This window comes from Heterodontus francisci, chromosome 16 (assembly GCF_036365525.1).
Source record: "Heterodontus francisci isolate sHetFra1 chromosome 16, sHetFra1.hap1, whole genome shotgun sequence".
NCBI lineage: Eukaryota > Metazoa > Chordata > Chondrichthyes > Heterodontiformes > Heterodontidae > Heterodontus > Heterodontus francisci.
In genome coordinates, this window is record NC_090386.1 from 79,726,909 (window position 1) to 79,738,717 (window position 11,809).

At 38.5% G+C, this 11,809-nt stretch overlaps 1 protein-coding gene across 3 annotated transcripts in view; it reads left to right on the top strand.

The window, feature by feature from the left end:
* The window catches only part of gata5 (GATA binding protein 5), a 42,849-nt gene extending 31,396 nt beyond the window's left edge, over window positions 1-11,453 (top strand). For 2 of the 3 annotated variants that reach the window (XM_068048835.1, XM_068048834.1), the window contains 4 exons: window positions 822-947; window positions 7,277-7,364; window positions 9,128-9,252; window positions 9,633-11,453. In XM_068048835.1, coding sequence (XP_067904936.1) covers window positions 822-947; window positions 7,277-7,364; window positions 9,128-9,252; window positions 9,633-9,797 — 504 coding nt within the window. In that variant the 3' untranslated portion in view covers window positions 9,798-11,453. The remainder of the gene's footprint in view (window positions 1-821; window positions 948-7,276; window positions 7,365-9,127; window positions 9,253-9,632) is intronic. The other variant, XM_068048836.1, reaches the window with a different exon arrangement.
* The last annotated feature ends 356 nt before the right edge of the window (window positions 11,454-11,809 follow it).

An 11,809-nucleotide genomic window follows, 5' to 3' on the forward strand; every position in this document is an offset into this window, starting at 1 on the left:
GAATGTTCCATCACCAAGTAACCAAATTCAACACCGTTTTATTTATTTCTCTTCTTGATTAAATACAATTTGTCTTGTCTACTGCAATGCTTTAAAAATGTATTTAACTTTCTGTCCTCAAGCACCATTCAGTGTAGGATGGTCTGCAAAACACACTCATATTTTTATGTCTTAAATAACACTACATCACAATGTTGGGGGTCAACAACTTCCTTGACAAGGTCAGAGTTGTGAAGAGGCGCCCTTCAGAGGCCCATTCCCCATTCTGAATAAACTACTTAGGCCTTGACGATATAAATTATTTTAGCCTTGTGCCTTTCAATAAGCAAGAGGGGAACCTTGATCCTTTATCTCAGTTTGAAAACAATATGCACAGTTGTGACTAGGGTCATTCCTTTTGCATAACCTATTTTAGCTTGTGTTGTATTCCAATAGTTTACACTATGCAAGTTCGAATTTAGCACTCCTACAAATTGGGAGGTTTCTTTCTCAAAATCGAATAAAAGGCAATGACACAATGAGAAAAAAAAGTGTGAAATATTTTATTAATTTATGATAGTCATTCGATATGTATATTTCGGTGTGGATATATAGCCATACACACAGTTACACTAAATGGAATTGACAGCAGGGGAGGGATCAAAAATATGAGATGTTAAGTTGCAGTCTTTGTACCAGCCATAAAAATAATTTTGCTGTTTGTTCAGTACATTGCAGCAATGATGTACTGTTAAGAAATATAACAAATGCATAGATCATAATAAATATCGATGACTATGTGTAACCTTATTGATGGCGTCTTCAAATATCTTGTTTGACAGTCATCATCCAGACGTGCTGGTTTGTGCTGCACTAACTGCCACACCTCTACAACGACCCTTTGGAGAAGGAATGCTGAAGGGGAGCCAGTGTGTAATGCATGTGGACTCTACATGAAACTTCATGGGGTAATAGTATTTTAGCTTTGTAATTGTATTTATTACTTAATAGACCTGATGCAACAACATACTGTGAACTGATTAAAGGCCAAATATAAACATTGCATCAGTGTTAGTATCAGTTCTCCATAACTACTACTGCTATTAAAGGTTCTTCAATGCACTAACTATTATGTTAAATTGGAATAGTTAAAAAGTTTTGTTAAATAGAAACTGTAATGTCCATCAAACCATTTTTTACTCTCCACTCAATCACAATTGAGAGAAAAATCAGAGATCCTGTTTATTGAGCTACTTCCAATTACAAGTAATAGGCTACCCGCACCCTGTGCTGTTTTTATTCTAGTGTTGAAATGATCCCTCAAAACAGTATTATATAGAGCATACAGCACAGAACAGGGCACTTGACCCATCCAGTCCACACCAGCATTTATGCTCCACTTGTGCCTCGTCCCATCCTTTCTCATCTAACTCTGTCAGCATAATCCTCTATTTCCTTCTCCCTCATATGTTCATCTAGCCTCCCCTTAAATGTCTCTCCACTATTCGCCTCACCTACTCCCTGTGGTAGTGGGTTCCAAATTTTCACCATTTTCTGGGTTAGAAAGTTCCTTCTGAATTCCCAATTTAATTTCTTGGTGACTATCTTATATTGTTACCCTCTAGTATTGCTCTTCCCCACAAGTGAAAACACTCTCTGTGTGTCTACTCTATCAAAACCTTACATAATTTAAAAAATCTCTATTAGGCCACACCTCAGCCTACTCTTTTCATGAGAAAAGAGATCTAGCCTGTTCATCTTTTCCTGATAGGTACAACATCACATTTCTGGTAATATCCTTGTAAATGTTTTTTGCCCCCTCTCCAGTGCCTTGATATCCTTTTTATAATATGGTGACCGGCACTGTACACGGTACTCCAAGCATGGTCTAACCAAGGCTCCATAAATGTTCAGCATAACTTCCCAACTTTTCAATTCTATCCATCTAGAAATAAACCCTCGTGCTAATTACTAGATATATTATATGAAACATAACACACCTGCCTCTGAGTTTATTACTTTTGTTAGGTTATGTGGCTACTTGATACATGAATGTTATTCTATAGCTTTCAATGGATTCACCCATCTTTCAGTAGTTGGGTTATGTGGAAGTTGTTCATCAATCGTCATATACAAAGCTGTAGATCTCAGGGAAATGTTAGGAGTGACATTTACAGCTAGCAAGTGTCAAACAGATTGCAAAATAATTTCAATGTGTGGAACTAGGTTTACTCGTAGGGGCAACATATTTAAAAATTGGCCGTATTTTTGAATGAGTGATTTTCAATCCTACTTGGCAGGTTTTCATAAATTCAGTTTCACTGGAGTTTAGATTACCATTATTTTTATAAATTTAGATTTAAATCACTGCAAAGATTTACATATAAATTTCAAGAAGGCATTATCCACAGTCCCACATTACAGATTGATCCATAAGGCATGGCATAGATTCAAAATTATTTGGTTGGGGTGACAGGAGGCTGAAAGGTAGACAACAAAGGATGGTAGATGTCAGAATGGAAACTAGTTGCCATGAAGTCCCATAGGAATCAGTGTGGTTTATAATTTTCACGAATTTCATGGAATTACAATAAGTGACTTATAATACAGAGTTTTGTCTAAAGTGTCTTGAATTTGTGGAAGACACCAAACTGAATACAATTACTAACCAATGTGTGATAATCCAAAGGGATCTAGACAGTTAGATTAATAGGTAGAGAGGTGGTACATGGGGTTCAACATGGATATGCGAGAAGTCAGGATGTTAGGTGGAAGAAGCAAGAATGTGGATTACATAACAAATGTGCTTCTGGTAAAAGGGCAGGAAAAAGATCTGGGGGATTGGTTATTAAAACTGTTGGTTCAGTGTTTGAAGGAGGTGGAGAAAACAAAATATTGCAGATGTTGGAAATCTGAAATAAATACAAAAAGTGCTGGAAAATACTCAGCAGGTCTGGCAGCATCTGTGGAGAGAGAAGACAAGTTAGCATTTCAGGTCAGTGACCTTTCATCAGAACTGGCAAAGGTTAGAAACAAAATATATTCTTAGCGATGTCGCTTATATGACTTAGGAAATGTCAGTGAAGTCATCTTAATCTGACTTTGGTGAGGACACATCTAAAAGGACTGTGTCAAGCTTTGATCTCCATATTAAAAGAAAAAGTGAGATATATTAGAGAGATGTAAGTTACAAGGTTGATTCCTGAACTCAGATGGCTGAGTTATGAGGAAAGTTTTGTCTATAGAGCTTCTTTACTCTCCAGAGAGGAGGAGGATAAGAGGAAGAATGGTAGATGTCTTTCAGATTTTAATTACTGTCACAAATTTAGATTGAGGTGAGCTCCTTTGTCAAGCACAGGATTTAATGATTATGGGGCACAGTTTTAAGTTAAGGCTAGCTAAGAAAAGAATATTTTAGGCAGCCTTTTTTTGTAAGAGGGTGTTTGAACAAATCATCAGTGACAGTAGTCGAACAAAAATCCATGGCAGGTTTTAAAAAAGGATTAAATGAATTGCTATTAGGAAAAAGGAAAGAAAACTTATTAGTTTCAGAATCACGGTAAGGAATCGGAAGGTTTAGAAAGAAGGACTTCTCCTGCTCAAAGTAATACTGTATTACTTCAAAGAGTACAGGTGATAGATCTAAGGAAAACATTTACCTCTTGTAGATTTGGCATCGGATACACACCTTGATATTGGTATCAGGCTGGTAGGAACAGTCTAATGTGATCTGATATTTTACAGCAAGCAGAAAATGCTGTGAAAGTGTCAGGAAGATAACAGACATGTGTCAATACTTCAACAGCAGTAGAGAAAGAAAGAACAAACTTGCATTAATATATCCTTATGATGCATCAAATTGCTTTACATGTAATTAATTACTTTGAAGTATAGCCATTCCTGTTAGGTTGTTAAACACAGTAGCCCAATATTTCCACAAAAAGCAAATGGAGTAAATTGCTAGCATTTATGGCAAAGGGGTGAATGTTAGCTAGGACATGAGGAGAACTGCCTGCTCTTCTTCAAAAATTGCCATGGGATCTTTTATTGCCATCAGAACAGGTGAGCAAGGCCTTGGCTCAACATCTCATTCACAATGCCATATAGAAGCAATGCCCTCACATCTTGAAGCAGGACTTGAACCTATAAACACCTGACTCAGAGATGAGAGTGCTACACTGAACCCAACTATACCTCTGCTCCCTAAATGGTCACATTCAGTAGAATTTGTTCCAGTAGTCCAGTAACTGTGGGAGTAACTGTCTATAAATATCACAGATTGACATGGTGCAAGGAGCGCTATGAAAGTTGGTGCATTTTTAAAAATTCATTCACGGGATGTGGGCATGGCTAGCCAGGACAGCATTTATTGCCCATCCCTAATTGCCCTTGAGAAGGTGGTGATGAGCTGCCTTCTTGAACCGTTGCAGTCCATGTGGGGTTGGTACACCCACAGTGCTGTTAGGAAGGGAGTTCCAGGATTTTGACTCCGGGACAGTGAAGAAACGGCCATATAGTTCCAAGTCAGGATGGTGTGTGACTTGGAGGGGAACTTGCAGGTGGTGGCGTTCCCATGCATTTGCTGCCCTTGTCCTTCTAGTTGGTAGAGGTCGTGGGTTTGGAAGGTGCTGTCCAGGGAGCCTTGGTGCATTGCTGCAGTGCATCTTGTAAATGGTACACACTGCTGCCACTGTGCATCAGTGGTGGAGGGAGTGAATGTTTGTCGATGGGGTGCCAATTAAGCAGGCTGCTTTGTCCTGGATGGTGTCGAGCTTCTTGAGTGTTGTTGGAGCTGCACCCATCCAGGTAAGTGGAGAGTATTCCATCACACTCCTGACTTGTGCCTTGTAGATGGTGGACAGGCTTTGGGGAGTCAGGAGGTGAGTTACTCACCGCAGGATTCCTAGCCTCTGACCTGCTCTTGTAGCCACGGTATTTATATGGCTACTCCAGTTCAATTTCTGGTCAATGGTAGCCCCTAGGATGTTGATCGTGTGGGATTCAGCGATGGTAATGCCATTGAATGTCAAGGGGAGATGGTTAGATTCTCTCTTGTTGGAGATGGTCATTGCCTGGCACTTGAGTGGCACGAATGTTACTTGCCACTTATCAGCCCAAGCCTGGATATTGTTCAAATCTTGCTGCATTTCTACACGGACTGCTTCAGTATCTGAGGAGTCACGAATGGTGCTGAACATTGTGCAATCATCAGCGAACATCCCCACTTCTGACCTTATTATTGAAGGAAGGTCATTGATAAAGCAGCTGAAGATAGTTGGGCCTAGGACACTAGCCTGAAGAACTCCTACAGTGATGTCCTGGAGCTGAGATGACTGATCTCCAACAACCACAACCATCTTCCTTTGCGCTAGGTATGACTCCAACCATCGGAGGGTTTTTCCCCTGATTTGCATTGACCTCAGTTTTGCTCGGGCTCCTTGATGCCATACTCGGTCAAATTGTGCCTTGATGTCAAGGGCAGTCACTCTCACCTCACCTCTTGAGTTCAGCTCTTTTGTCCATGTTTGAACCAAGGCTTTAATGAGGTCAGGTGCTGAGTGGCCCTGGTGGAACCCAAACTGAGCGTCACTGAGCAGGTTATTGCTAAGCAAGTGCCGCTTGATGGCACTGTTGATGACACCTTCCAGTAGTTTGCTGATGATTGAGAGTAGGCTGATGGGGCGGTATTTGGCTGGGTTGGACTTGTCCTGCTTTTTGTGTACAGGCCCTACCTGGGCAATTTTCCACATTGCAGGGTAGATGCCAGTGTTGTCGCTGAACTGGAACAGCTTGGCTAGGGGCACGGCAAGTTCTGGAGCACAGGTCTTCAGTACTGTTGCCGGAATATTGTCAGGGCCCATAGCCTTTGCAGTATCCAGTGCCTTCAGTCGTTTCTTGATATCATGTGGAGTGAATCGAGTTGGCTGCAGTCTGGCATCTGTGATGCTGGGGACTTCAGGAGGACGCCGAGATGGATCATCAACTCGGCTCTTGTGGCTGAAGATTGTTGCAAATGCTTCAGCCTTATCTTTTGCACTGATGTGCTGTGCTCCCCCATCATTGAGGATGGAGATATTTGTGGAGCCACCTCCTCCAGTTAGTTGTTTAATTGTCCACCACCATTCATGGCTGGATGTGGCAGGCTTAGATCTGATCCGTTGGTTATGGGATCGCTTAGCTCTGTCTATCGCTTGCTGCTTATGTAGTTTGGCACACAGATAGTCCTGTGTTGTAGCTTCACCAGGTTGACACCTCATTTTGAGGTATGCCTGGTGCTGCTCCTGGCATGTCCCTGCTGCACTCGTCATTGAACCAGGGTTGGACTCCTGGCTTGATGGTAATGGTAGAGTGGGGGATATGCTGGGCCATGAGGTTACAGATTGTGGTTGAGTACAATTCTGCTGTTGCTGATGGCCCACAGCGCCTCATGGTTGCCCAGTTTTGCATTGCTAGATCTATTCGAAATCTATCCCATTTAGCACGGTGGTAGTGCCACACAACATGAAGGAGGGTATTCTCAATGTGAAGGCGGGACTTCATCTCCACAAGGACTGGGCGGTGGTCACTCTGACCAATACTGTCATGGACAGATGCATCTGCGGCAGGCAGATTGGTGAGGATGAGGTCAAGTATGTTTTCCCTTCTTGTTGGTTCCCTCACCACCCGCCGACTACCCAGTCTAGCAGATATGTCCTTTAGAACTCAGCCAGCTCGGTCAGTGGTGGTGCTACCGAACCACTCTTGGTGATGGACATTGAAGTCACCCACCCAGAGTACATTTTGTGCCCTTGCCACCCTCAGTGCTTCCTCCGTGCTGTTCAACATGGTGGAGTACTGACTCATCAGCTTTGATGCATCTGAAGGGCTGTTGGGCATAGTTATAGCTGGATGAAATGAGCCTTACTGTATCTGTTAACCATAGATGTTCATATTCAGTATATAATATTTTCAACACTCTAATATGCCTCAGAATGTGAGTAAACATATATTGTAAATTTAACTCTTTTCAATTTTAATGGCATTTACATTTACCAGTTCTATACTGAGATATTTGTTGCTCATCTGTGTTGATAGTGGCATTAATAGCCATGAAAATTCTCGCATCTTCTGGGCACAAAAGGGAGCAAACAAGGAACGACCATTTTGAACGGATTCCACTGAACCTAAAACAAAACCACAACTTATTTGATTTTAATCTTGTTTCAACGTTGTACTTGGTGCATCATGCAAAGTAATATCCTATAATATGTAATATATAGGATTGGAGTCACAGTTGTATTGTGTTTGTATCTTTCAGGTACCACGCCCACTGGCCATGAAGAAGGAAAGTATCCAGACAAGAAAAAGAAAACCTAAGAATGTTCCGAAATCCAAAGGTTCCTCAGGTACAAGGATTACTCATGCTCCTATTTATATTGATTTTCCCAGCGCTACCGCATCAAGTCTATCACCAAGAGTAATGTCAGAAGGCCAATGGTGCTGGCCAGTAGGAATTGTGTAATGAGGAATTGCCATGCTTCCTGTAGACATATAAGGGATTGTAGCCAGACAAGCTGGGTCTTCCCAATGCCTAGTAACAGTGTTAAGGAAGCATGCGCTGTGTCACCAAACTGGTGAATGGTTCTCTCCTGATAGAATAAAATTGTGCCACAACATTTTTTCAGAATTGCATCTCCCCAAGTGTTCTGCCTACTTACCCCTCTCCAAAAATAATTGTTCTTAATGGTTTCAAATTTACCATTCCTTTTGTGTTATCAGTCTGCTTTCTATTTTGTTAAGTAAGTAATAATAGACATGTAGTAAAAGAGTCTCATGCTTCCACATTAGTGCTGCCTCTAACCTTAATGCAAAGTAGCCATGCTTCCCCTAAGCCTCCCATCACCTGCCTAGATCATACAAAGAGTCTGAGATATAGTGGAAATAATATGTAGTCAGACATTTGTTAATGTGTTTAAAAGAGAGTTGAGAATGAGAACTTTTGATGACCAAAGAAAGAAAGTACTTGTATTTTTATGTCAAGCATTTAAGAAGATGTTGAAGTGCACAGTATAGAATATCTTTATAAGGTGAAAGATGAAATGCAGAAAGGGACTAGGTACAAACATGCCTCAAGAAAATCCAATCTTATATCTTAGCAAATCAAGGATGGATATTTTCATTTTTTTGATGTTACAAGAAAGATGCTCCCAAACAACTTAGAGGAAACAGTTTTTTTCTAAAACCCGGTGCATGCCACTTGCAATTAAATTTGTTTTTGATAGGTCCTGTCGTCTAAACAGTATTACTACCATGCCTCCAGCTATAGACATATTGTTGCAACGTTCCTGGGGTAAATTTTGAGAGCATGAATTTGAGGGCAGGTGAATCCCTGGTCCTTGTCGATGGACATGAGTAAAACATTTTTTCTTGCTTGAGGTGACAGGATTGTTTAATACTATAGTCGCTATATAAAATTAGTTTAGAAATCTCACTAACTTTATGATAGAGCCAAGACTGTCATGTGACTGCTTCAGGGAACATTTTACAGTTAACTCTTTTGGCTGGGTAAAACAAAGTTAGACATCCCTACTCATTAACTTTTACATTGCCAGATTGACTTAATTGCACGCACCTTTGCCTCTTCAATCAGAAAGTTGTGGATTTAAGCCCCAGTCTGAGCACATAACCTATGCTAAGACTTCAGTGCAATTACTGAAAGGAGTGCTGAGTTGTTAGAATTACTCTCTTCTATGGCACTATTTGAATAAGAACTGGGGACTTTGCTGATTGTCCTGCCCAAGATTCCTGCTTCAAGTGAAGCTACCAACAAGTTAATCATTTATCTCACTTGCTGTTCGTCACACCTTGCTATATGCAAAATTGGCTGCCTGTGTACACTTCAAAAATAACTCACTGGATGGGAAGAACTTCTCCACAATGGATAAGAAAATCAGACGTGTCATAAAATGGACTGCCAATTTGCTATCAGGCCATTTTGCACTATACAGGCATTGACCAATTTGATCACCCAATAATTTGCTACAGAAATGCCAGTTTATTCTACATTAATTAAAGTAATATTTCAATAATCAAATGAGACTTAATTATCATTGAAATAGGTCATACTACTAATAAGCTGAATCAGTTACCATATTCTGTTTTCTTCAAGGTACAGCTTCAGGAACCAACTCCCCTTCTTCTATGTCGAACTCTGAAAATGCATCAACTATCAAAACTGAATCTGATCTGGCTTCATCCCCATATGCAGGTCAAACAGTAGTGTCTGTTTCTCAGGTAATGAGGAAGTGTAACATCCTTTAGTATTAAACGTAATCAAGTGTGTAACCTGAGAATACAGAGGCATAAAGTTGCCTCTGATTGTTGACATTGATTATTTAGAAGTTGGAGTAAAATAAGCAATTATGGATTCTTTATACATGATAATTGAACAATTCTTAATGTAATTACTGAATTGTGTTTCATTTATGGATTTAATCCATATGTAAAAGCAAATATGAAAATATGATTACAGAATAACATTTTTACAGTTATATAATAAACAGCACTTATATTTCAAAATGCAAAGGACACACATTAGTTGGAAAGGGATAAGTGTACATATTGTAATAATAACATCACTATTGGAATAAGTTTAATGATTCTTATTTCTGTAGGCTCCACCCACAGCAATGATAAGTCGAGAAGACTTGAACCGTGGTCCTTCACAGTTGAAATACTTACCTGAAGACTATTCTTATACCTCAGCCACTGCGATCCCACAGACTGGAGTTAACGTTCCACTGAGACAAGACTCTTGGTGTGCCTTGGCACTGGCATAAAGTATGGTCTTACAACTTTTGGTCCAACTTTTCTACTTTATCATCGAGTGGACAGCCCAGATACCCAAAGGAGATGAAAGAAATAACTTGAACCCACATATTTGTATTCCATATTTCTAATTGGTGAAATGCCATAAAAACTCAGATAGCTGACCATCCTAGCATTTTCTGCAAACTCTTGATTTTGGATCTGGGTGCAAGCTTTGTTTGTGAATCAGTAAATTTCGACATCCCTGACAACAAACAATCAAGTGAAACTTATGTTGTTCATCTCAAACGTGAATGAAATCAAAACCATTCTTTCAAAGTGACTTATTGTAAACTATTTGTGAGTGCAATTAATTTCAGTAGATCAGCAATAATGACTGATCCTGTTAGGCTGAATAACTTAATAATTTAAAGGGAAAGTGTGAACAGAAATTATTGTATGTTATGTTGAAATATGGGTTCTTTTGATGGACAAATATTTCACTTCTGCTTTGAATATTTTAATGTTATACTAAGAAAGCAGTCAATTCCTTTTTTGTTATAGAACTTTTAAAATATTTTGCATTTTTAAAAACAGATGAATCAATTCATCTATAATCTAGAAATATATATAAAAAAATCAAGGCTTCCAATCTCTACACAGGAATATACATAGATTGTTAATGGAGAAAAAGGATTGAGCAGCATTTGGCATGTATATTACATTGTAGAAAGGTTAATTTAACAGTGCTAATGTTTTGCATATGTAAAAAAATACACATGAGCTGTAATTACCTTTGAGACACTGTTAAAATATGTTGTGAATAGAAATGCAACCATGACACAGTTTTTAGCAATTATTATGTAAGAGCTAAACTACAAAGCAAACTAGATCACCAGGTGTTTACTATTGATTCATGAACCTGTAAGTTGAGCTCACTTGAGGTGCAATGGTGAACTCGCTCTGGAAACCGTAGCCAATATCTTGATAAGTACACAAGATACCTCATGAGAAATTAATATAATTATTCTCCATTATTGAACATTTGTATAAAAAAGTCACTTAATTACGTGATTCTTACATCATGTCTAATGGTTTATTCTGAATACTTATTAGCCAATTGAAAATTGTACAAACCAAAGTTGCCATTAAATCAATGTCAAATATTACATAATCAGTTTGTGTAACTGGTGCTAATAAAAGAAAATGCTGTAGAAATCAGAGGAATTGCTTTCCCAGCAATTTGCTAGAAATATTGAACTGTGGGAAGAACTCTCTATCAATCTAAAATGACATGAGGGCAAAATATTGAGTTTAAATATGTGTTCTCTTGGGTTACAGGTGATGAATGATATGGCAAATGTATTTTTTTAATTATGCAAAATATGGTGCCTAATTGCTACCATAACAAATTTCAACCGTATAATAAACTGTAACTGCAAAGAACTAAAAAGAGATGACTAGTTTTAGAATATACATTAACTGATGAAGTGATTTGAATATCACAATATTGACTCCTGTTATTGATCTTCAATTTACTGACTGTATCACACATTTTTATACATTTTATCTAAGTAGAGTTTTGTGCACATTTCAGAAGTCTAATTAGTTTATGATTGATATGGCAAGGAAATGATTACTTTCAGTACTTTTGCTGTCTAATATTTCATCCTTGTAAGGCTGACAATAAATACAGGTAATTTACTGAAATCTACTGGGTGTTATATATTGAACAATTAATTTTACATTGACATGTTTTGCATACCTTTTCCATAGTCTGGACATAAATACATCTTAAAATTAAAGGCCGACTAATTTTCTTCATTACCAAATATCTCTGCAACAGTACTTAAGTTAACAAAACCTAAATTAATTTTTAAACAATTTTTTAAATTCAGGATTTTACCCAAAATCTCATTCAAACGTAGAGAATGCTACAGTTTTCCTAGACCTACTCTTATTCATATGAACAATGTTTTTTTTTTAAAGTTAGAATATAATTATCAATGAAATACATGACAAAATAAAAATATCTGAATCATTC